The 27,427-nt window shown below is 40.3% G+C and overlaps 1 protein-coding gene across 2 annotated transcripts in view; it reads left to right on the top strand.

Annotated features, from left to right (window-relative positions):
* pex5la (peroxisomal biogenesis factor 5-like a) overlaps positions 1–27,427 on the top strand; it is a 125,084-nt gene that overhangs the window by 60,560 nt on the left and 37,097 nt on the right. For both annotated transcript variants that reach the window (XM_052017955.1, XM_052017954.1), the window contains exon 3: positions 17,722–17,833. In XM_052017955.1, coding sequence (XP_051873915.1) covers positions 17,722–17,833 — 112 coding nt within the window. The remainder of the gene's footprint in view (positions 1–17,721; positions 17,834–27,427) is intronic.

Below are 27,427 nucleotides of genomic sequence, written 5' to 3'. Positions count from 1 at the left end.
AATAAAAATCTGCAATTTCACATGTTTTGCCATTGCAGTGTCAAGCAGTAGATATTTTTGAACAACAGCTGGTTCTTGAATTGTAAAGGCCTTGGGAACTGCATTGTCAATTGTTCAATTTTCATTTATGTACAGAATTTATTTTTAACATTAATTTAATCCCTTGGAGAACTTTGCCATGAGCACTTTACAATAATGAAGAAAACAATATGTATTCATGAAATTAAAAGTTTTAGTACACTTGTTCAGTAGTATGAACTTAGCTAAAAACCATTGTACACACTTTGCTCTGTCTTAGCTCTTTCTTGGTTAGGATTATAGGATCAGGAATAGGCCATTCAGCCCCTCGGACCTGCTTCAGATTCTGGTTGATTTGTACCACTATCCTGTTACTGAATTTTGATTTGTATCCCTTTGCACCCTTGCCATATATAGCACTAGAGTGGGAATATGGAATCTATTTGGCAGAAATTAAGGAAATATTATTACTGTATTGCTCATAGTGCAAGATAATAGGAAGGAGATAAAGGAGTAGATTTTCTGACAAATTACAAATGCGAGGTTAGTGGTAATGAGGAACCAATTTTGCTAATTGATTGGAGTAGTGTCATTGCAAATTTTAAAATGGTGCTGAAAATCTTTAACTGTGCATGAGAACTTCCTTATCAATGTCTGTGAAGTGTGAAGGTCAAAGATTTGCCTGTACTGAGAATGAAATAAGGCAATTGGAGCAAGTTTCAGTGGAAGTGCATTTAAAGATCAATGATCCCAATATCATCAAGTTTAAAATAGCTGTGGAAAAAGATGAGGAACAATCCATTTATAACAGACAAAATTTAACACACAATTGCATAAAAATAATGAACTAGAGAAGGGCTAACTGAATGGGAAGCCTTCAACATTCCCTTAAGAGGGAAGGAAGGATAATAACTGATTCAAGATAAAACGAGAGAGAAATTGGGAGCCTATAACAAGTGAACAGCTTTGAAGAGTGTTAGAAATAAGAGCAGGAGTATGCAACGTGGCCCCTCAATGTTAAGAACATGATTAAATGTTTATAGCTGTTTTACTTCCATTTTTTTACCATCCCCATAAAAATGTTTCAATCTCAGTCCTAAATATACTAGTGGACAAAGCACCCTTCAAGTTTCAAGTTTATTGTCATAGGCATATATACCCATGGTATAAATGCCACGAAAGTTAGCTTTTTACAGCAGCAGCACAGTTAATTACAAACACCCTTGGCTGTCTGGATGAGAGAATTTTAAAGATTCACAGTGCTTTGAGTGAAGAAATTTATGTACATCTCATTCGTGGATACTCATACTTTATCCTTTCTAATCTCTTCAGTTAGTGGAAAAACAATTGCACCATTAATGCATAGAGAAGGCCTCGAAGAATATTTTTCAATGTGATACCAGTTAGGATAAAAGTAGGGGGCTGCTTTTTAAAGTAAAATATTCAACTATTTTCTTGAGCATACCCCCAGATTATTGAAGTAAGAAATGAAAATGAAGGGTTTCTGATGACAATCTTCCTTGGATAAAGGGATGATACCAGCAGACTAAGACACAATAATATACACCCTGTTTAAAATAGGTGAATGGATAAATGTGGTAACTACAGCCTACTCAGCGCAGCATTAAGGCTGGTAAAGTGGGGTATGAATAATAGTTCAAATTTAACAGGGAAATGTGAGATGACACCTTTTGTAGGAAAGTAAGAAGTGGCAGTAGAAACTGAAGTAATTTTACAAAGTGAAAAAGCAGACAAACTGAGTTAATTAAAATTTTTGAAGGTGGCAGAACAAATTGTGCAAATCGTTAAACCAGATGAAGCATCTAAGAATCCCCTTGGCCACATCTCAAAGATTCCATATTAATTTTCCGTTTCCTACTGCAGACACCACAAGCATGTTCTATAGAAATTTAGATTACACCTCTTTGCACCCTGCCTCTTGTGAGGATCCCATTCCTTTCTACCAGTTTCTCCAACTTTGCTGCATCTCAAGATGAGGCTTTCTGTTCCAGGACATACAAAATGTCCTTTTTCAGGAAGTGTGGCTTCCCTTCTGCTGTGGTTGATGGAGACCACTCCCACATTTCCTCTGTTTCTCGTACTTTTGCTCTCACCCCGCGTCCAGATGGAACAGAGATACAGTTCCCCTAGTTCTCACCTTCCACCCTATGAGCCTCTGCATCCAGCAGATCATCCTTCGTCATTTCCACCAGCTGCAATGAGATCCCATCACCAGCTGCATTGTCCCCCCCCCCCCCCCACCCCCCAGCCTTTTCTGACCTATAGGGACCACTTCCTCCCTGACCCCTGGCACTTTCCCCTACCCTCACAGGAGGTGTAACCATTGTTCTTACGCCTCCTCCCTCACCACCATCCAGAGACCTAAACAGCCCTTCCAGGTGAGGCAAAGGTTCACATGCACCTCCTCCATGTTCGTCTACTGCATTTGGTGCTTCTGAGGTGGCCTCCTCTACCTCGGCAAGACCAAGTGCACACTGGACGTCCGTTTCACAGAGCACCTATGCTCAGTCCGCAATGGCCATCCCGAGCTCCCGGTTGCATGCCACTTCAATTTCCCTTCCCATTCCTTGACCATCCTTGGCCTTCTCTACTGCCAGGATGAGGCCCAATGCAAACTGGAGGAACAACACCATATTCTGCCTGGGTGGTCTACAACCCAATGGCCTGAATTTTGAGTTTTCCAGTAGGTTGTTACTTCCCCACCAATGCCCCCCCCCCCCTCCTTTTCCTCCTTGGGTCCAACCATTTTTGTCCCCGTTCCCTCATTCCCCCTCCCCCTCCTGGTTCCATCCACCCACTACACACACGGAGTTCACCCAGAGGTTCCATGCCCCCCCTCCCCCCCACCCTCCCCTATCTGTTTCTGGTGCCAGCTGCCATTCACCTCTCCTCCAATGGTTCCCATTCTCCCCTCAATTACTTATCAGAGTCCAGCCTTTGTGTTCCTGCTTATCTCCCTCCAGCAGCTGTCTCCTATCCTCACACTCCCCTCAACCTTCTCCATCTGTTTTGTTTTTGTCTCTTTCTTTCTTTCTTTGCTTCCATCCATCATTCACCAGCCACCATCTCCCAACTCCACCCCAGCTCCCCTCCCCTACCTAGCACGACCTGCCTGTTATCTTACACCCCTCCTCTGTCAACCAATCACCTTGGACTCCTTTCTCACCACTCCCCTTCTCTTTTATACTTGTCACCCCGCCTCTCCACTCTGTCCTGATGCAGGGTTTCAACCCGAAATGTTGACAATTCTTTTCCTCCCACAGATGCTGCTCGACCCACTGAGTGCCTCCAGCAGATTGTTTGTTGTTCCAGATTCCAGCATCAGCAGTCTCTTGCACATCTCTTCTATAGAAAGATGATGTGTTTAAAATTGCAGGTTTAATCACGTAATAAAAACAGAGTTGATCTTACTTGCTGAGAGGGCTCAGTTCACGACCCAAAATCACCACAGCAGGAATCCCTTGATGTACCCAAAAAAGGATCCAGGGAAAGTGTTTTATTTTGCCTCGTAATTATATCATTCCTCTTTGGTTCCAATGGCTTAGTCAGCCGAGCTTCACATTAAGTTAAGATAACCCAGGCATGTTGCACCTGTTATGTCTGATCGATCCACTTATAGCAAACAAGTCCTGTCAATAAATATCATGATACATTTCTATCAACTGTGGTACTTGTAGATTCTTGGGGTAGTCTGGCTCAACATTGCAGCCAAGATCAATTTCAGCAGCAGTGAGATGTCCAGTAAGATGTGTAGTAACTTTATTGATGCTTCTAGAATTTGTGGCATGCTAAACACAGTGAGAAAATGCTGCTCTTGTCACTTTGACATTACTAACTGTCAATACCTGTGTAGGTTTAACTAATTCCAAAGGCAAGGTCCAAAACTTATTTAAAGACAGGTCTTCCTTTTTGGATTTGCAATTTGCCTGCTTGCCGGCACAGCTGTATTGTGCTGTAAGGCAGGCAAAGGAAATGAAAGCATACCTTGTGCTAAGCAAGGCTGCTTGTAAAAATGACCTGTCAATCAGACAGCTAGTGTGAGGACAAGAGCTCCACCTTTCACAACTCTCACTGGCGGTTGATTTCCTGAGGCTTTGAAGATATCACATCTTTGAAAGTGACTCTTGGACCATTGATTCGCAAGGTTTCTTCTCAATAAATACCGTGTTCCAATGGTAAGTCTCTCTGCCAATGGGATGAGATGTCATGACAAGGATTTTCCTTCTACAACTGGTCTTTTTAGATAGTGCTTTAGGAATGAGAATAACATGTTTCCACTCTAGTTCTAAGGAACCTGTGCACAAATTCTTTTAACATGGGTGGCAGTCATATTTGAAGCTTCAAGGTGGCACAGTGCTGCTGCTGCCTTCCAGAAAACCTAGGTTTGATCCAGACCTTGGGTGCTATCAATATGGAGTTAGCATGTCATCTCCATGACTGCATGCTCCATTTTCCTATCACATCCCAAAGGTGTGCTTAATGGTTATTGTAAATTACCCATTAGTGTAGATAAGTGGCACAAGAATCAAAGTTGAGTTGATGGGCATTTGAAAGAAAATAAATTGCAGGGCTACAGGAAATAAAAGGAATAGTACTGATAGGATTGCTCTGTTGGGAGCTGGCCTGGCCTCTTTGTGCTGAATGGCTTCTTTCCCTGTTGTGGTAAGAAGTCACACAGTCTTGATACAAAGAGATCTTGGTCTAGTGGCAAGTAGGTCGAAAATAACTAGAGATCAGGCTCCAATGCACAGATTTAGCACACTCACCTACATGTGTACACAGACACAACAACATCCTTCAGTGTCTCTCCTAAAATCTCTCTACCTCTGTTGCCCTTTCCTCTAACTGCCTTCACTGGTTTATCCCATCCTCTAAGTCCCCTTCCTCTTCACTAACCTCCTTCCTTCATAGCCTCTTTTCTCCATTTCCTCTCATTTCCCCTGCTGTTCCCCCTTGCACCAGCTCCACTCTCTAGCTGCCGACTACTTGCCTCTCCACAAGTGAACCAGTAAACATGTCCCACCCCATCAACCACCACCTCAGTCCCAACAGCCATGCTACCTGAAGCCTAGCCAGAATCACCAGATTCCCGGAAACTCTACAAATCTTCAGGTAACCACGCAGTGTTTCCATTGTTGGCTCTTTGTGCCCAACTGGTACCATGTGAGTGAAGTCAATGGGGAATCATCATGCATTTTCTCAGTTGCCACAGGACAAAGGGATAATCATAAGCATCTTTGAGCACTGGAAGGTGATACTGGAAAAACTGGCCACAGAACTACCTTCAATGCTAGGACATTCCCTTGCATTTTTGTTATGATAAATACAATTACCTTAGCACCTGTGTCTCAATGAATTTCCCTCCACACTGTAAGGGCTGATTCTGGATTACAATAATGACCAGCTACTTAATGCATCCGTCTCTCTCAATGGTGTACAGCATCTCATTAGTCTGCACGATATCTTCATACCAAATCTCAACCTAAAGTAAAGGAGCTTCATTTCACCATAAAAATGTAAATGCATTTATAAAAGTCTGAACATAATTTAAAAGCATTTTTCTTTTGGTCTCATATATAAAACTGATAACTACTCAATGAAATGTATTTTGGAATTGACGTTTTGATTAGTTTTAACCAATTTAAATTGCAAATATTTGTAGGTCAGACAGCACCTATGGAAAGAAACAGAGTTAATATGTTAGGTTAATGACTTTTCACCAGTATAGGAAAACTTAGACATCAAACACATATTAAGTTGCAGAGAAGGGAATGGGAAGAGAGAATGAAGGGAATATCTGTGTGGGATGAAGCCAAAAGAGACTGACTGATACAAGTGTGGTGCTGCCAGCTGAGAGGTGGTGGTGAAGATTGGTCAAACGCAGTTGATCGGTCTGGAGGGGAGTAAAGAGAGAGAGAGAAATTAAAACAGGAGAGAAGAGAAAGAAAATGTTGAAACAATGAGATACAAATTACTGCAGGTGTTAGAAGTCTGGACGTGAGGAATTTGCACATTTTCTCTGTGACCACGTGTTTTCTCTGGGTTATCCTGTTTATTCCCATATCCTAAAGGCTGACTAGTTGATTAATTAGTGACTGAAAATTATCCTTCAGTGTAGGTTGATGGCAAAAACAATGAAATTGGAGTTGATGGGCATGTGAAAGAGGTACAGGGAACTAAAATTAAAGGGTGGGGGGGCCAAGAAATCGGATTAGTTCCCTGGGGACGGAATGGCTGCCTTCTGTGGTATTATATGAGGTCAGACAGCATTTGTAAAGAGAAGAACTGAGTTAGCATTGTAGGTTTAACTGGCCAAATCTGATACAAACTAGAAAGGCTGGTGATCTAAAATTATTACATTCCTTGTTGAGTTCTGAGGACTGTAACACATCTAAATGGAAGATGAGATGTTATTCTTCAGCTATATAAAGCTTCATTGGAACAGTGTAAGCGGGCAAAGACAGAGGTCAAAGTGGAAATGGGATGGAGAGTTAAAGTAACAAGCAATTGAAAATTCAGGATCACCCATGTGGACTTAACACAGGCATTCAGTAAGGCAGTCACCCAATCTGCGTTTGGTTTCTCCAACATAGCAGAAACCACTTAATGAACACTTAATGCATGATACTAAATTAGAAGTAGAAATCTCATAAGGAAGGAGTATATGGGTATGAGGGAGTAGGGAAGGGAAGAGGTAAAAGTATGTGTAACATCTCCAGTGCTGCGTGGAAGAAGGGGAGTGGGTGTTGGAGATGGAATAGTGAACAATGGGATTACAGAGAGAATGGTTCCTTTGGAAGGCTGAAAGGGGAGGGAAGTTTATCCCACTGTGTTGCCTTCAGTGGCTGCATTGTCCTGCATTGCATTGTTCCCCTGTGTCTTCCACCCAGCTGCTGGAAGGCAGCCTCCTTTCCATGGTGGGGGAATAAATGCCCTTACTGGTCCAGGAGTACTTGCCCTGGCTTCTATTTCTGAATTCCACCAGAGGTTGAATTTCCTCATCTCCTTCCTAACCCTTTCACCATTTGCTTTCAATCTGTGCTCTCTGTTTTTTGTTCTCTCTACCAAGGGAAATTTGTCTCTCCTACTTAAAATTTTTAGCACTTCAATTTACATTTTCTCTCAGCTCCTTTGTTTCAAAGAAAACAACACTAGCTTATCTTTCCTCATAGTTGCAATTCTACAGAAGCATCCACATAAAACTCCTCTGCACTCTGTCCTGTGCTGTTATCTATTCACCAGAACTATTCACAGTATTTAAACTGTAGTCTGATTCATGTTGTATACAGTTTTGACATATCTTCCCTTCTCTTATGTTCCGTGCTTCAGTTAAAGAAGAAAAGCATCCCACCTGCCTTTCCAACCTCCTTGATGGGTGGTTATTCTGTTGCTTATTGTATGTTTCCTTGCCTTGTTACACCTCACACTTCTCTGGATTAAATTTAATTTGGTCACTCTTTTGCCCAACTGACCTGGTGATCTTAATCTTTCTGTATTCAAAAGCTCTCCTTTTCACAGTCTTACTGGGTCAGCTCCAGGCTTCATTGTTAGTCCCCTACATTTAGGTTCGTATCATTCATTTATTAATTTGGATCCAACTTCCTGCTCAGGTGAGTTTTACTTTTTGGGTTTGGCTGCGGTCTGGGAAAGTTGACTGGGATATTGCCTGAGAGCCAATGTGGAGAGGAGATACCGGCATTATGAAGAAGGACACTGTATTTGATTATTCCTTTGTATCCGTGTTCTGATATTAAAGAGCCTTTCTCAAAGCCCCAAAGGTAGAAAACTGTGTGAACCATTTCTCAGTGATTTAGACAGAGGAATGAATTGGCCATTTTTGGCCGAACAGTGAAACAGACTGACAGCAGTTTAGTCATTTGTCTGTCAATGGATCCCCAACCTGGAACTTTGAGCTATTACAGCCCTTTTAAATTCATTTATTTCTATGTCCTACATGTGGGGAAAAATGGCAAAAAAAATCCCAAATATAAACAGCCTACTACCTTAGAATAGAGGATTTGCAGTGAGATGATATCTTATATTACAAGGAATTAATGTTAGAATTTTGGAGAGAGACCATTTGGAGCCCTGTAAAAATAACAAATTCAGAATACATTAGCATGCGGAATAACTTGCTCGAAGATGATGCCAATAATCATTCTATTGGTCTTTTTTTCAAAATGTCAACCAATAAAACCAAATTAAAACCTGTGTAAGAGCTGGTATGGTAATTTTCTTGATTTATGCATAATTTATGTGACTTGGTATTTGAATGCATCATTGATTCATTTGGAATTAAAATATTCTAATTAACTTTACAATGACTATAAATATGCATAAATTGGAATGGTTTTACAAAAGGTTAACTCATGCTGAGCTCAAAAGGAAATATTTGCATAATTCTATGATTTAGCCAAAATCACCTCAGGAAAGCCATTCTGTTAAACAATGACCCAAATGGATTTCTTTTTTATTGATTTCAACAAAGTTGTAAGAAATTGTCAAAACCTCAAATTTAATTGCCTTCACTGCTATTATAGAATGATCTGTGTGCAAATATGCTACTGATTTTAATGGAAAAGAGTATTATTTTGAAGTGCATTGAAAAATCATTACACTTTGCACTCTACAAAAATAATAAATAATCAAGAACAGTTGTGTCTTTTTGAATAAAGAGCTTTTACTTAATATGGATGCACGCATTGAAACCAGTGAAATGCTTGGTATGACAATGAATGATATGAGTGGGCGCAGAGTATTTGAACTTTAGAAAATTACGAAAGTTAATTCAGTACAAATGAACCAGAATTTCGTTGAACTGAGCAAAAAGTGTTTATAGTCAAGAAGAGAATACATCTGGGATTGAGATTTGTCCAAGCAAGGAGGATGCAGATCAAATCCTGTTCTAAGCAATAAAGCAGGACAATTGGTCTGACTTCAAGAAACATTGAGGAATTACGTGGAGCAGAAATTCGTCTTCAGTTGCTGGTGCCATTTTCACAACGTGTATGTTTGCCTGTGAAAATTAGGTTCCCTAATATCCTCCTCTCAAAATTAGGTTCCTTAATAAGCTTCTAGGGAACTGACTTGTGGGATTAGAGTACAGCACGCACATGGTATTACATTGTATTTTTAGCAGATGCAACTGAAGATAAATTTCTACCTCTACAGATCTCATGACACTTCAAAGCAAATTTGGGAGGTTAACAATTGTCTGACTGGCACAAAAGCAGATATCAGTCATTCTGTAATTAGTTGCTCATAAAACTGACATGTGAGGCACTACTACAGTTGCAGTGTGAAAACATTCCAACTGAAAAGTTTGAGAAAGCAAACAGATTTCTAATAGCCCAGTGTAGATTTATTAGTACGATATTTTGTGCAAATTTGTTAATATTTTCATCATATCACAGTTCAAAAAATAATTTAATTGATGTGAAATGCTTTGGACACAGGATTTGACCAAATGATATATAAATGAAAATTCTTTATCCTTTTTGGTGGTACTTTGCACCAATTCATCTAGTTTTCACATTATGTAAATTACATCATGTTGTAGTTAAAAGCCTGCACCTCATCTTACACACTCTTTCTACAGAGAGCCATTTTGTGGTAATTTTATGCATCAAAATGTAGTCTAGAATGAAATATTCTTCTATTTCAAATAATGAGCTTCACATATCTGGTCAGTACCACTGCCCTTTGTAGTAACTTACCGAGTGCATGTTGGCCACTGCATTTTCTGGCATTTCAATGGCATCTATAATTCAAAAGTATTCCTTGGCCAGAAAGCAGTGAGGCAGGGGCAGAAGGGAATGGCTTGAAAGGCTCCTTATAAATGAAAGACTTTCTTTTTCTTTGGATCCCTACTGCCACCTGCAGGCTTTGTATAATGAGAAGGGGCAGCATAAAGCTTTGTATATTCTGCTGTCCAACAAAATGAAAGATTTTCCACATATTTCCTGCTCGTATAACAGTGAAATATGAGCAGAATGAGATAAAATGGTGGTCAAGATCATGGAATTTTAAAGACAGTTGCATTCGTATCAACTTCTTTCTTCAGTATACACAATATTCAATATTTTATACACAACTTCATCTCATTACTTGCTGAAATGAGAATTTCTCAAATTCTTCTCAGTCATCCTGTGAGTTTTTTAAGAATATCTGTACTTTGATGCCGAGGACATAAACACAAAATGACAGGACGCTATCAGAATATCTTACTTCATGCATTCTATACAATAACATTTCTTTGGCATGGTATAATCAAGTATGTTACTAGAGCATTGACAAATTTATATTTTTCTCATAGGTCTTTAGAGTAGGATTTGCTTATGGAATCTCCTGATATGTTTCCTTAATATTAACTCAGACAACAAGTTACGGAAATCATTTTGTCTATTGTGATTATTATTATTGCTATTATTTAGCCCCACATTTTTGCTTTTTATCCTAAATTTTGTTCTTTCTTTAAATGTCAACACTATTCTCTTGTTGAATTCAGGATTGCAAAAGCACCAATACTTTCAGGTTTTGCAACACAGATCTTAAAAAAAAATTGCTGAATAAAAATAAAGATAATATACTTTTTCTAGGGTTTCTGATGAATTTTATAGAATCATAGAAAACTTGTAATACAGAAGACCATTCAGTCCATTGTACCAATTTGAGTTGAAAAGTGCTGCCCAAGCTAATGCCACTTTGCAGCACTTGATCTGTGGCCCCATGGGTATACATCCAGATAGTTTTTAAATGTGGGTTCCTATCTCTACCATCATCATCTCTACCAACCTTATTATTCTTCTCCTCTAGTTCTTTCACCAATTACCTTAAATCTATGCACATAGTTTAGGACACCTCCCCCTCCTTCCAAGGGAAATAGACCCTTTCTATTTATTCTGTCCAGGCCCCTCACAGTTTTACACACTTCATGTAAGTATCCCCTTGGTTTCCTTTATTCTAAAGTAAAATCAAACCCAGCCTATCCTGTTTTCTTCATAACTAAAAATTTCCAGTCCTGACAACATCTTTGTAAAACCTCCCTGCACATGTACCTTGCAATCACAACTTTCACAGTGTGGTGACTAGGTGCCTACAGTTATTGCAAGCCTCCTATGCTCAGCTAATAAAATAAACTATTCCATATTCCATTTTAACTACCTTATTGACCTGTATTTCTACTTTTAAGGATCAGTGGACATGCATTCCACAGTCCATGTATTCCCCCACACCCCTTGGTTGGCTGCATTTATTGTGTATTCCCTGGCCTTGATGCACCTCTGCAAATGTATTACCTCCCACTGTTCTGGAATAAATTGCATTCACTATTTTTCTGCCCAAGTAACCACAGCATCAATATCTTCCTGCAACCTAAAACATTTCTCCTCACTGTCACCTGCATGGCCAATGTTTGTATCCCTTGCATTCATCATGTTGCCTACATTAATGTCTAAATCATTAATATTTATTACTACATCACATTTTTTGCCCTCCTTGTTATCTGCTCAAAGTTCAATCATTAGTGTGAGATGACTTTCCCTTAATAGATATTTTCTAGCTGCTAGTGATTAATATGCCTTTCTAAATGAAGCTTTACACTGTCCCTTAGTACCAGTACTTTTCTACTTAAGTTAAGCTAACTAGCCCGTAAATATTTTGTTTATCCCTTCCTCCCTTATTAAACAGCAGTACGTTAGTGGTCCTCCAGTCCTCTGGCATCACTTCTGTAGCCAAGTAGTGAATATTGAAAGAGTCTCTGCCCTTGCTTCTTTTAACAGCCTTGGATATATTTAATAGAGGCATACTGATTTATCCAGCTTCAAGGCTAAACCAATTAATTTTCTCTCTTGCTGATTTAACCTATCTAATATTTCACACTCCTTATCCTTCACTGCATTTGCATTATCAACTTCTACTTTGCAAAGTGTTCTTTAAGAAACTTATTTGCCACCTCCATTTCCACATATGTGACCATTTTGATCCCTACTAAGTCCTGCTGTTTCCTTAGTTATCTTCTTGCTATTTAATTTATAAAATATTTTTGGACTTTCATTTTACTTGCCAGTATATTTTTAAATGTCTTCTCTTTGCTTTCATGTTTTCCCTGTTAACTTCATCCCCACGCTTTTTATACTCGTCCAAGCTTTCTGCATTATCAAGCTCTGTGTCTGAAGTAAGCTTCCCTTTTTTTTGCTTTATCCTGCCAACTATGCACCTTGTCATTCAGGGGCTCTAGATTTTATGGGAACATGTTTACCCTTCATCCCTTGAATCTCCTTGAATGTCTCCCATTGCTCAAACACTGATTTACTTTCAAGTACCTGCTTCCAGTCCACTTTTGCTTAGTCACTTCTCAGACTGGTAAAATTGTCCCTACCCAATTTAGAACTTTTACTCCCATTTTATCTTTGTCCTTGTCCAAAATCAATCTTAAATCTATTTGATCACTACCACAAAACACACTTCTACTGATAATACCTGTCAACTTCCATGACTAAAACTGAACCCTGTTTCCCCTGCCCCACCACTCGTCCCACTGCCATTCTTGTTATGCTTGCTACAAATTGGCTAAAAAATTTCTGTTGGATGTAGTTTTGAAATAATGTGCCATCCATGTCTCTCATACTGATTGTATCCCAATCAGGATTAGGGTAATTGAAATTCCTGCCACTAATGCTACCCTCTTTTTTTTGTACTGTCAGAAGTTTGCCTACAGATTCTCTCTGCTATCTCCCTTGCACTGTTTGGTCTTTACTACATGCCCAGCAGTGTGGTTGCCCTTGTAATTTTCTTTAATCCAATCCAGATGGAGTCAATTTGATCTTTTGAACACATCAGTCCTCTTCACAGCTCTTATTATTTCTGTGAATCAGTATTGCTAGCTCAACTATTTATCATGCACTCTCTTGTCTGAAAACTCAGTAACCAGGAATATTAAGCTGCCATGCCTGACCCTCTTTGACCCATGCTTCAGTAATAGATAAAATATTATACATACACATGTCTAAGGAAGGATGTGCTGGCCCTGGAGAGGGCCCAGAGGTGGTTCACAAGAATGATCCTGGGAATGAAAGGCTTAATATATGAGGAGCGTTTGATGGCTCTGGGCCTCTACTTGATGGAATTCAGAAGGATGAGGGGGGATCTCATTGAAACTTACCGAATATTTGAAAGGCCAGGATAGAGTGGACGTGGAGAGGATGTTTCCATTAGTAGGAGAGACGAGGATCCAAGGGCACAGTTTCAGAATAAAAGGACGACCCTTTAGAACTGAGATGAGGAGGAATTTCTTCAGCCAGAGGGTGGTGAATCTATGGAACTTGTTGCCACAGAGGGCTGTGCAGGCCAGGTCATTGGGTGTATTTAAGGCAGAGATAGGTTCTTGATTGGTAAAGGGGTTAAGGGTTACAGGTAGAAGACAGGAGAATGGGGTTGAGAAAAGAAAACAAAATCAGTCGTGATTGAATGGCGGAGCATATCCGATGGGCCAAATGCCTAATTCTGTTCTGTATCTTATGGTCTATTTATGCTTTCAGCTCAACTGCTGACTTATTTTCTTTTGTTATCTTAAATCATAATATTGCAGCTACTCCCCACCCAACTTATTGCCCACTTATTCTTAAGGTTGTTTTCCTTTCCAAGTCCATTCCCTTTACCTTCAGACGTTGTTCCTCCCTTAATTCAATGGCCTAGAAATTCAGTTTCGCAATGCTGCTTTTTCAGCATTATGCAACTGAAAATTGATTTTTTTTTCAACCAAGAGTGATACATGATGACAATCATTTCCAGGTCATTTAATGTCACTCCAGAAATATGACCAGTCACTTCCTGGCGTTAGTCACTCGTATGCCGTGGCACACGTTGTTGGGAACTCACCGGATAACATGGCCTTTCTTGCACAGTGTCAGACTGGGGCACTTGCAGGTGAGTCAATTTATTTATCTTTATTCTGGGTGGCGGGGATGGCAGCCTCCATTATCCCTGCCCTCTCCAATGCTGAACACCCAAATCTATACACCCCTCCCTAACCCTGTGAAATTGCCTGAAGTGCTTCTGGTCCTGAACCTAATCCACCCCCACGACCCCTCGCTGATTATGCTTCCAGTCTCCCCTTCACCTGATGTGCTGCCAGTTCCCAGTTCCTTTAGCAGCAAGTGCTGATTGCTTGGACCCAATGTTTCTTTACTCCACTCCCCTACCATCAGCACCAGTTCTTTCCCATCCCTGAGCAGCACCATACCAAATACTGAGCTGCAAGGTCTCTGACCTCTTGAGCTGGCTTCTGAAGATTAAAAAATCATCGGCATGAACTGCTGCATGCTTCTAGCACGCTTATCAGGATGCACTAGAATTTCTGGTTAAATGCCTCTCAATCATTTTTAGTATACCCAGGTTCAGACTTCAATGCCTTTTTCCTTTCCCCTTTGTTAAAATGGTATCCATTAAAGTTATGTATTTAACTCAGATAGTTAAATAACTCTGAGATTTGGCTATAATTTATGCTTACAGTTATGGAGTGGTTCAAACAGGAAGCATAAAGTTCACAATACTTTGTTTAAAAAATATTAGGTGCAGAGACAAGTGTGACTTTGCACAAAGCGATGTTTTAAAGCAACAAAAGAAATCATGAGAATGATACATATGCTCAAAGATATTTTTATATTACAAGCTAACAGAATAAAGTTAACAATTTAAAAATAACGATAAAGTGCAAAGAAACTACAAATAAATTAGGTGATAACCTGTTAGGTGTTAACTGTTAAGTGATTAATAATATGTTTGTTTAATTCACTTCAGTAATGTTTATTTTTGTATCACAGCAATGCTGCAGGTGACAAATTAGTTTGCTGAAAACAAAATCAATGTTGCTCATCTTCATTATTTTTAAACTATATGATACATTAGACAGCACCTTTCTAACATACAATTTGAGTTCATGTGTTTCAATTGTGTCAGGTAATATAATAAATTACTCAGTGAAATGTTCACTGACTTTAAACCTGGAAAGCTTTCAGAAATACCCCAGACTGCCAAGGAGTATATCTGTAATAAGCAGACCCTTCTCTCCTACAATTCAATCATTCACACTGGCCAATAGCTGCTTAAATCAGGCTTCCGTTACAGCTGTATTTTTTATTTATTCATTTTTGGGATGTGGGTGTTGCTCATAAGACCAGTGTTTACTGCCCTTGAGAAGGTGGTGATGAGTTGCTGCCTTGAATTGCTGCAGTCATTCTGGTGAAGGCATTCCTACAGTGCTGTTGGGTAAGGGTTCAGCGATTTGCACCCAATGATCATGAAGAAATGGTGATATATTTCCACGTCAGAATGATGTGCAATTTGAAAGTGCAGCTAAAAGGAGTGATGTTCCAATACCCCTATGCCCTTGTCCTTCATTGTGATAGAGGCCCTGGGTCTGGGAGGTGCTGTCAGCATATGTTATAGGAAAGTACTGTTGAAAGAATACAAGAGTACATTCATCACGAGTCATCCGAAATGTGTCCTTGCATTTGCAGAATTCAAATGTAGCATGAACGTAGACTATTCGAGAAGGACAGCCCATCCATAATTAACTATGGAGGTTAGGGATGGTATCAAATTGAAAGAAAAGGCATACGCCGTATTGAAGATTAGTGATAGGCCAGAAGATTTGAAAAACTACAGGAACTAGTAAAAATATCTGGAAAGAAAAGAAAAGGAGAATAAATCATGAGAATTACCTAGGAAGAAGTGCAAAAACAAATGTGTGCTTCTACAAGAAAAGGTTGCAGGTAATGCTAAACATTAGTTCCTTAGAGGATGAGAATGAGGAGCTAATAATGAGAAATAAGGAAATGCCCGGAGATACTGAACAAATGTTTCGTAATTATTTTCATGGTAGACACTGAAAGCATTTCAATAATAATAGCAAATGCAGGTCAAAAGCAACATAAGACAATCATTTTTACAAGAAAAGATGCTCAGTAAACTAATGGGATTAAAGGCTGACAGGTCTCCTAGACCTGGCAGTTGCAATGTAGTGTCCTAGAAGAAGTCATGGCAGGGATAATAGATACGTTGATCGTGATCTTGCTTTCCTTGCTTTCTGGAAAGCTCTCAGAAGACCAGAAAAACACAAGTGTAATGCTTCCTTTCAAGAAAAGAATGAGAGAGAAAGAAGGGAGCTAAGGACCAGTTAGCTTGATTAACTATTATTTTAAAAAATGCTGCAATCCATTACTAAGGAAAGAGTAGCAGGATATTTAGAAAATCATAATACAATCAGCAGAGTTAACATGGTTTCATGAGAGGAAAATCAGGTTTGACAAATTGATTTGAGGATGTAATAAGGAGGAACATTAAAGGAGAACTTGTAAATATAGAGATTTGGATTTACAAAAGGCATTCAGTAAGATGTCACATAAAATCTTACTGCGCAGGGCAAAAGCTTTTGGCATGAAAGAAAAAAAATTTAATGGGGCTGGAAGATCAACTAACTAACAGTTGAGGTAAACAGGCTATTTTCAGATTGGCAAGCTGTGACTGGTTGCTGCAAGGATTAGTACTGTTGCCTCAACTAGTTGCAATCTATTTCAATAACATGGATGAAGGGACCAAGTGTATTCAAATTTGATGATACGAATATCAGCGGAAATTGAGTTACGAGAAGGATGCAAAGAGAATGCTGAAGGATATAGATGGGTTAAGTGGGTGGTCAAACATTAGGCAAGTAATGTATAATGTAGGGAATATTGTTTAAGTAGAGAGACAAAAGATATGCTGCTGTGCAAACAGAGCCTCATTGTACATGGAACACATTTCATATGCAGCTATATCAAGCAATTAGGAAAAATAATTGAACATTGGCCTTTATTGCAAAGGGGGATGGAGTAGAAAGTAGGAAAGTCTTGATACAACTGTACACAGCATTGGTGAAATCACATCCAAAGTACCACATCAAATTTTGTTTCTCTTATTTAAAGAAAGATATTATTAGATTGAAGGCAGTTCAGAGAAGGTTTACCACATGAAGGAGTTTACTTCTGAGGAAAGGATAAGCAAGTAGGGCCAATAATCACTGGAGTTTAGAATAATGAAGGGGATCTTGAAGCTGGGGGAATTGGCAAGATAGATGCTGGAGATGTTTCCATTTTGGGGGAATCTAGAACTGGGGGCATAGTTTAAGAATAAGGGATCATTCATTTAGGATGGAAATGAGGAAGGAACCCTTACTTGATTGTTTTTATTCTCTGGAATTCTCTACCCAAGACAGCTGAAGAGGGTGAATCTTTGAGTATATTAATGGCTGAACTAGATGTATTTTTGGTTGCGAGGGGAGTAGAGGGTTATGATGAACAGGCAGGAAAGTGCAGTTAAAGACAAGATCAGATTAGCCAAGATCTATTTAATGGCGAAGCAGGCTTGAGGGGCAACGTCGCCTGTTCCTGCCCTTGCTTCTTTCAGTGCTGTGAATGAAAGAATATTCAGTGTTGCTTAAAGTTCTTTTAAGTCACGTTGATTAGTTCTATAAAATGAAAACCTGGTCTGTTTATGACTAAACATTTCCAGAGAATGTGCAAATGGCAGCCCAATTTGAAATGATTAAATATTGATCAATCAGTTTCAATGAAAGTTAATTTTATAATTCCGCCCTCCCTGCATCCTCCTCTGTTTGACTGCTGCTTTTATTTCTATTTTTAGCTGGTGAATGAACAACAGGAGAGTCGACCCCTCCTGAGCCCATCAATTGATGATTTTCTACTTGAAGCAAAAGCTGACAGAGTTTCACGAACAACAACTTCAAACACAGCAGGTGACCATTAGCATAAGTATTACAAGACAAAAGGAATCTCCCTAATAATAATTAAAATTATATTTTCCCAGTAACAATCCAGTATATTGTGTTTTATTTGAGATCAATATGCAACAAACAATATAATTAGCCTCTGTTTATGGAAATTATAAATAAATTTTATGATGATTAGTGTGCAATTAGTATATAATAACCTTGTATATTGATGTCATTAATGCTCAATTATCGAAATTTTGTGTATAGAATGCAATCTGACACTGGAAAAGTATATCTTATTATAGACATTATAAATAGAAACAAGCCATTCAGTCTAACTAATCTATGTTGGCTTTCATCCTACACATGAAAGGCACATAATCTTTCATGGGCCCATTCTGTCCTTGTATCACTATTTCCTTCAGCCACTTATCTGGCCTGTTCTTAAATGCCAGCCTGGTATCTGCTGCAGTCACTAAATCTTATATTCCTCTAGTTTTGAAGGTAGCCAGGAAATCGCTCCATACTGAGGAGTTTATGGCATTAAAGTATTGCTGTGGGTCACCCTAACAGTGATTGTGGAAGTTGCATAAAAAGCAAGAACTTCATTTGTGAGATTCACAGAATAGTGTTGCTGGGTTTCCCTTTGGGATGCTAAAGTAAATCTGATATTGTCAGTTTCAGCTCTGCATTCCTGACTGATGTGTTGCTAGTTCCTGCAGTTCGTAGTAGATGCAGTCTTTGCAAACAGTTCTGAAAGGAAGATACCACCATTTTGGTGATATTTTCTCAGGGTGCTCTGCAGGGGTCGGTGTTGGGTCTGCTACTTTTCATGCTATATGTCAATGATCTGGATGACAGAATTGGTGGCTTTGTGGCCAAGTTTGTGGATGATACAAAGATAGGTGGAGGGGCAGCTAGTGTTGAGGAAACAGGGAGTCTGCAGAAGGACTTGGACAGGTTGGGAGAATGGGCAAAGAAGTGGCAGATGGAATACAGCATAGGGAAGTGTACGGCCACGCACTTTGGTAGAAGGAATAAAGGCATAGACTTTTTTCTAAATGAGGAGCGAATTCAGAAATTGGAGGTGCAGAGGGACTTGGGAGTCCTAGTGCAGGATTCCCTAAAGGTTAACTTGCAGGTTAAATTGGTAGTAAGGAAGGCAAATGCAATGTTAGCATTCATTTCAAGAGGACTGGAATATAAAAGCAAGGATGTAATGCTGAGGCTTTATAAGGTGTTGGTCAGACCAGATTTGGAGTATTGTGAGCAGTTTTGGACCCCATATCTAAAGAAGGATGTGCTGGCATTGGAGAGGGTCCAGAGAAGGTTTATAATAATGATCCCAGGAATGAAAGGGTTAATGTATGAGGAGTGTTTGATGGCTCTGGGCTTGTACTCACTGGAGTTTAGAAGGATGATGGGGGATCTCATTGAAACCTACCGAATATTGAAAGGCCTGGATACAGTGGACATGGAGGGGATGTTTCCAGTAGTGGGAGAGCCTAGGACCAGAGGGCACAGCCTCAGAATAGAAGGATGTCTCTTTAGAACAGAGATGAGGAGGAATTTCTTTAGCCAGAGGGTGGTGAATCTGTGGAATTCATTTCCACAGGCGGCTGTGGAGGCCAAGTCAATGGGTATATTTAAAGTGGAGGTTGATAGGTTCTCCATTAGTAAGGGCATCAAAAGTTACGGGGAGAAGGCAGGAAAATGGGGTTGAGAGGGAAAAATAAATTGGCCATGATCAAATGGTGGAGCAGACTCGATGGGCCGAATGGCCTAATTCTGCACCCATGTCTTATGGTCTTCAGCAACGCTCTTCCAGCTACTTGGGAGTGTTGCTACTGAATGAATGGCTGCCAGGATGATAGAAGGGGTTGTGAGAGCACTGCTGGGAAGTCAGAGGGACTCAGACAGACAGGTTATCAATGAATGATGGCTACAGGAGGCATGTTCATGGTGCAAGGAGACCTTCCTGAAGTACAGCCAGCCATTTGGGTAGGTCGTTGCCGGGGTGGTCTTTCAGTGACTGCACTTCGTGGAAATCTGCAATATTCCAATGTCTGACCCACTCTGCCTACTCCAGTAGGCTGCAGGAAAAGTAGATGAAGGTTCCTCTCCATGAGTAAAGAGTTTGTAGAGTCTCGCCTCTGTAGCAGTGAGCAGCAAACTGAATTGTAGCAGAGATCAGCAGTAGAAACAGCAATAACTTGGATGATCCTCAGGCTGAGAAGCTGCAAGTGACCAAGTCCCTGATCCTGAGGACAAAGTGGTCAAGGAACATAATGAAGGTTGCAGGAGATCGCATATTTCAGTGAAGACAAAGAATGCAGTTTGAGTTCCAGCCCTTTAGAAACAATTTCAGGGAAAACTGAGTTAGTAAAACCTGTTTGTTCTGTGAGCAAATAAGAATAGTCATTGTTTGGATGAATGTGAAATTGTCACTATGGGTCAATTTTGCATATTGACATTATCTGGGCGTGTTTTATGCTGGGGGGAGAAAGTGCTTGGAGAACAAAATTCCTGTTGAAAAATGAGAGTTGAATTTCTTGATGGGTGTGAAGATGCCCAAAATATGTGCAAAATTACTTTCCTCTCAGTTAATACCATCTTCCACACTACACTTTTTTTTGGAGTTGCTGAACAGTTTCTGAGCCAAATGTCTTGTCCAGATCTCCTCCATTCATCATCACGTTACTTAAGCCTTCAATCAGTGAAAGCTGTCAGACGATGTCAATTGAGTGGGCTCTCAGGGATTCTGAATAGGCAGCAATCTGCTTTTTACCCATTGTAGACTCCATTTTCCTGTCCATCAGTTCTGAAAGTATCACCAGGTGTTGCCTGGGATGGAGCATTTCAGTGATGAGGAGGGACTGGAAGGGCTGGGTTTTTGTAGGAGTGGAAGTAGCTGGGGGTTGGGGGACCTCATTGAGAGCTGCAAAATTATGAGGGGTGTAGAGAGATCAGTAAGAAACTTTTCCCCATAGAAAAAGCTGTCTAAAACTAGAGGGCATATGTTTCAGGTGAGGGCTAGGAGGTTTAGAGGGGCTTCAAGGACTCTTTTTCCACTCAAGGATGGTTGGAATCTGGTGTGCACTGCCTGTGAGGGTGGTGGAGACTGAGACTGTCAGGACATTTAAGAAGTATCTGGATGAGCTCTTGAATTGCCAAAGCATAGAAGGCTATGGGTTAGTGCTGGAAAATGAAATTGATGTATCTGGGTACTTGATGGTCAGCACGGACATGGTGCATCAAAGGGCCTGAAGGCTATTTGTGTGTATTTCATAACTATGTAATTGGAATATATAAAGATGCAATGGAAGTGTTTCATTTTATGCAGTCAATGCAGCAGGTAAAATTGGCAGAGATTTCTTAAGTTGCAAAATTCCAAAGACGTATGGGTTAGTAGATTAACATGGGTGTAATTGGATGGCACAGGCTTGTTGGGCCAGAAGGACCTGTTACTGTACTGTATAAATGAAGATTTTTTTAATGCAGTTGCAAGAACCAGCAAGAATGTCAGAAAGTTTTTTTTTCACAAAGAATACAAGGCATCTCATTTAAAAATGAAGATCAATATTTGGTCTGTTATGTGATTAATTGACACACTATCTTCTTGCAGTTTCTCCCTACTGGTTTCTTGCTCATTCCTTTTCCTTTAAATTTTCATGTGTTCATGAGAAGTAGAAGCAGGAGTGAGATATTGACCCCTCCTGTTTGCTTCTCCATTCAATAAATGTGTAACCAATCTTTTAACTCAGTGCCACTTTCCTGCAGTAACCCCATAATATCCAAACATCTTGATTCCCTTAATATCCAAAAATCTATCAATCTCAGTGACTGAACCTCTTAGTTAGAGAATTCCAAAGATTTACACCCTTTGGGTGAAGAATTACCATCCTACATAAAGAAAAATTATGCTTTCTTAAAAAAAACTAAACTACCCTCTGTTGTTTATTTAATCCATGGACAAACGTAGACTCAGTCATCCAATTTCACTATAATTTTCAGATGAAGTTTAATTGCTAATTCAGACACATACTGTTTGCTGCAATGCATCCCACCCCCCAAAATGCACTGAAAGGAAGCTCAGTACCTTCTGCTTCAGTGTAGTTACGTCATGACATCAACATTTTAAAAGATGTTTGACATTAACAGGAAGGTTATCAAATGAGGACTGCCTCAATGCATACTGGACAACGTACTGCAGATGAAAATTATAAGAAGGTTCTTTACAGTAAACCTTTTTAGGTACTGAGATGGACGTACTAGCATATGAATGTTTACGTACAAATAAGGTAGCATAGTGATTAAGTTTCTGGACTAGTATCCACAGATCTGGTCTATTGCTCCAGAGATAGAAATTGGAATCTCACTATGTTGGAAAATTTAAAGTCAATTATTTAAACGTTTGGAATAAAAAGCTTGTATCTATCAAGTTGTAAAAACCCATTTTTTACTGATACCATTTAAGAAAATTAATCTAAACCCCTTTAATCCCACCAGGCTCTGTGTGAATCCAGATCCACCAATGTGGTTAACTCTTAATTGCCATGTGAAATAACCTAGCAAGTTATTTAGTTCAAGGGGCATTTAGGGATGGATTGCAAATTCCCTACCAATGATCTTATAGACAACATTCAGGTTTGGGCTGATGCCAGACAAATAGCATTTGTGCCACACAAGTGCCAGGGCAATGATCTTCAATAGAGGGGAGTCCGACCAGCTACCTTTGATATTCAGTGACATGACCCTCACTGAATCCTCCACTATCAATATCCTGACATCACAATTGACCAGAACGTCAAATGGAGCAAGTGGACTGTTGTGAATGATTCTTCTCCTGACATCCTAAACACTTACCACACAGCACAAATCAGAATTGTGATGGAAAGCTGGATCAATTGCCTCAATGAACAATTCCAAGAATTCCAAAATCACACAAGACACTGCAACCCAATTGATTGGTACACCATCCACCACCCTAAACAGTCAGTCCATCCACTACTGGTGCCAACTGGTTGCAACGTGTACCGTTCCACTAAATATAACATGGTTACTCACCTTCGCTAGTCCAACAGCACCTGCCAAATCCACAACCTCTAACTCCACGGACAAGGGCTTCAGGCACCAGGGAACACCATCATTGCAAAGCACACACATTTCTGACTTGGAAATAATAATTTGTTTATTATCGCTGGGTCTGAATCCTGAAACTCCCTCCCAAACAGCACTGTAGGAGCACCCTCAGAAGGACTACAGCAGTTCAAGAAGGTGGCTCAGCATCACTTTCTCAAGGGCGTTTGTGGCTGGACAATAAATACTGGCATTGCCACAATGCTTAGATTCAGAAAAACTAGTAATTAGAAGAAAAAAAGGATGAACTGAGATCATTCAGTTCATTGAGCCTGTGTCAGCTTCATGTAAGAGTGATTCAGTTCCCTCGCTCTTTCCCTATATTGGTTTTCTCTGAACTTCTTCTTTTCCCAGCATTCTTTCAATAAGTGCATTCTAGATAACATCGCTGCATGAAAACATTTGCCTTTGTGTTTCCTATGTTATTTAGCTAATCACTTTAATGCATTGCCCTCTGGTGTCCGACCTTTCTGACAGTGGGTACAGTGTCTCTTTGTTTGCTGTTGAGACCACAATTTTGAGCATAATGTATCAATCAAATTTCCCCTCAGCCTTATCTGCTCAAAATAGTACAGCCTGACCTTCCCCAATCTATTCACGTTGCTGAAGTCCCACGTCCCTGGAGCTATTTGAGTAAACCTTTTCTGAACCTTACCTAAGGTGTTAACGTCCTTTCTATAGCGCCCAGAATTGCACGCAAGGTGGCCAAGCCAGTCTTTTCAGACCACTAATGTAGCAAGCAGCAGGCAGGAATTATCCTGACTTCAGGAGGTAAAGAGTGACCGTGACCTCTAGGGGCAATGCAGTCAAGACGTGAGGTTGTATTTAAGATCACAGATTGCAGTGGGAAATGTTCTGGTGATTTGTTATATCTGTAGACATTGCTCATCAAAGAGATCTAGCTATGAGCTTGGACCCTTGGGTGGATAAGGTCTTGGGTAACCTTCTCGTGCGTTCTCCCAAGTGGTCCCCATAGCTGTCTGTGATGTTCCTGCTGCCTGCTGTCCATATCTTTGCCATTCAGCAAGTGAAGCATTAGGTGTGGTCAGTTTGGAGTGCAGAAAAAGAAGTGACCTTGTAAGGAAGGCTCAGTATTAAGCATGAGCAGTGTGCAGAGGAAGCAGTGCTTCGGAACTGCCCATCAAAGGATGCGGGTCAGGTGTTGAGTCTTTAACTGGAACAAGCTCAGGCAAAATAGGCTGAATAAAATCTGGTTGAAAATCAAAAGAACTGCACAATCAAACTGTATTCTTTATCCTCGCTCAGATCTGTGTTCTCTTACAACTCAAATACAGCTTTGCACATGTGCCTTAACTGCTTTGCCGGTGGAGATTAGGGATGTGGCTACTCTGTTTCCCTGCTTTGGGATCATTCCAGGCTGCTGATCTCTGTCACAATTTGATGCCCGCTGCTGCATCAGGGGCTCATCCAAATTCTGTACTCGAGGAGAAGGGACAATATCCACCTTTTCTTCAGCCCACTGGAGCAGGCAGAGCAATTGTGGGCATGGAGACCATGCCCGTATCCATGCACAGACATTGCTAACAACTGCCTACCAAAAATGCCTGACTGTGGCCTTGGAGGGTCTTCCTGGCTCCCCTGTACAAAGAACATAGCAGATCCATTCTTCAGCAGCCTGTCCGTGGTCCAATTACCTCTGGGAGGACTCTCTCCATTGCCCTTCCAGCACTGCAGCATCTTCTCATTCAATGGCACACTTCCCTGTAGCTGGAACGATGTTGCTTGTATAGAGCTATGTCACTGTAAGAGCAAGCTGCAAACATTGCACCTGCTGCATTTCATTGTAACAACAGCAAAAACTTGCAGTGCATCAATAGGGAATGTCTCACTTTCAGTGTGACATTACACAGAAAAACATAACAATGCTGTTCTTTGAAACTCACATTTAAAGTTCTTGATCAATGCAAATCTTACAACCAGTTCAGACTACCTATGACAGTGTCTTAATGCCAAAAAAAAGTGTAGAGTAATTTCTAGGTCCATGTGTTCAATGCAAACTGAGGATCTCATTTTTAGCATCAAGAGAAACATCCCCCACCGATTTGCAGAATTTAAAGGGATTACCTTGTTTGTTGCTCAATGGTTTACAGATAGCTGAATAGATTAAGGTATTGTTTGCTGTTTCCAATCCTCTTGGCAGTTTGAGAAGTGTATGGGATCAGAGTGACAGGAGGAAGGGTTGTCACCTGTACTTCAGCAAAGCCCAGTGTTCAGAAATATGAATATTTTGATTTTCATCCTTAATTTTGCAGGCTGCTTTTAACTGCACGTCTGAATTCAGAACTAGCACATCCATTCCCTGTGAGTGTTTCTTGTGTCTGATCTTGCCTAACGCATGATGATGAGGACATGGTGTCCTGGAACCAGTCATGACGCGTTTATTCTGCTGTGCTCTGTATATTTGAGCCACCAGCAGATGAGGGCTTTCCCCAGACCACCTGACTTTTGCCTCCAGTTTTCACCCATGCACACCAAGACACATTGAGCTTGATGAAAGTTGTGCTGCAACTTGTTTGAAGCAACACTTTCACTACCAGTGATGATTCAGAGGAACCTTGCAATATACAGTAACACAGGTCTCCAGGTTCATTGTGGTCTAGTGTATACTGCAATCATGCAAGCTCATCCCTTGCCGGAAATAATAGTCATAGGTTCACACAGCACAGAAATAGGCCCTTTGGCCCAACTCATTCATGCCAACCAAGATGTCTATCCAAGCTAGTCCCATTTACCTGCATTTGGCCCATAGCCCTCTAAACCTTTTCTATCCATGCACCAGTCCAAATATCTATTAAATGTTATAATTGCACCCACTTCTGCCACTTCCTCTGACAGCTTGTTCCACATACCCACCACCCTCTGTGTTGCCCCTCAGGTTCCCTTTAAATCTTTCCCCTCTCATTTTAAATCTGTGCCCTCTAGTTTTAGGCTCCACTGTCTTGAGAAAAAGACTGAGCATTCACCTTATCTACTGCCCTCTTTATTTTGTATACCTCTAAAAGGTCACCCCTCAGCCTCCTACACTCCAGGTGAAAAAGTCCCAGCTCATCCAGCCTGTCCTTATAACTCGAGCCCTCTAGTCCCAGTAACATCCTTGTTTATTTTTTCTGCACCCTTTCCAGCTAATGGAAGTGGGTGGAAAGGAAGGATGGGGGAAAATGTGTTGCAGAGCAAAAGAATCACTGTCATTACATGGGCATATAGAGAATTATGTTGTTTCCTGCCACTGGGGAGAGAAAAGATCCATTTATCCTGAGGATGTAGTCCTTGTACTCTCTCCAGTTGTACAAAGCATGGCATTTTAATACACATTTGGAGATTGGGTATAGCATCTTCACCAAATAGTTGCCACTATTTGACCAACCCAAGATGATAAGCCACATGATCACCTTGGGTGGGGTCTGATGGTTTCTATGCTCAGTTAAAGTTTTGGTTGCCATGGTGATGATACCAGGAGCAAGCCCACCATTGCCAATTAGCAAAATTCTCCAGAGGACTTTGGTGCATATCTCAAGCACTTTTAATTAACTACCCACCAAGGCCCATTTACTTGGAACTGAATTTAAGCTTAAACCTTTAACTTTTCTCTAATTTCTTAAAGCAAAATACTGATGTCCGCAATTAAAGCTTTAAACTTTGGTGTGTAGTTCAAAATTCGTTCTAAGACTCAGTATACTTAAAGAAATCAGCTAACTAAGAAAAAGGCACCTCCTCGTACAAATTAGAAACATCAATCCATTTAATGGATTTGGTACTGAAAAATTTTGCCTACAATAAAGAACACTGCTTTTGACAGGGGTCAGATGGTCTCATCCCTAAAATATTCCTCTGTTCAATTAAGGCCTTAGTTACCATGGTGATGGCACCAGGAGCAGGCTCATCATTTCCTCTAACCACATTGCTTCAGAGGCCTTTTGCGTCCCTTATCTCATGCTCTGTTAATTAACTATCCCAATCGCCCGCACTTAAGACAACAGGTTTACGTCATTGCCAACATGTTATCATAGACTTTGTGAACGTGCCCATTGTTATCATGGAGACAGCCTTAGGGAGTTATCCCTGCTGCCATGGAGACCATCCTGAACTAACTACATTATCTCTAAATACATAACACAAATCCTGCTGTGGACTTGTAGCTTCCTGTGATGATGGAGTTAGTTCTAAGTGGATGTTCGAGCAGCCTGTTTGTCTCTCATTCCTTATTACTGAGTGCAAAGTAGATCAAACTACTTTGGTGAGGCAGGAATACACTTCTGTGTTACAATATGCTTTATAGTATGCAAGTTAATGCTGCATGCTGTTTCTCTGTGTGTAATAAACATGGTGAGCTATGTGGGAGGAAAGGGTTAGATCGATCTTAGAGCAAGATAAAATGTCGGCACAACATTGTGGGCTGAAGGGCCTGTACTGTGCTGCAATGTTCTATGTTCTTTCTGGTTTTCCTCTGTCGCTGATCAT

Source organism: Pristis pectinata, chromosome 6, assembly GCF_009764475.1.
Source record: "Pristis pectinata isolate sPriPec2 chromosome 6, sPriPec2.1.pri, whole genome shotgun sequence".
Taxonomy (NCBI): Eukaryota; Metazoa; Chordata; class Chondrichthyes; order Rhinopristiformes; family Pristidae; genus Pristis; species Pristis pectinata.
The sequence above is the reverse complement of the archived record's forward strand: the minus strand, read 5'-3'. Positions and strand labels throughout refer to the sequence as shown.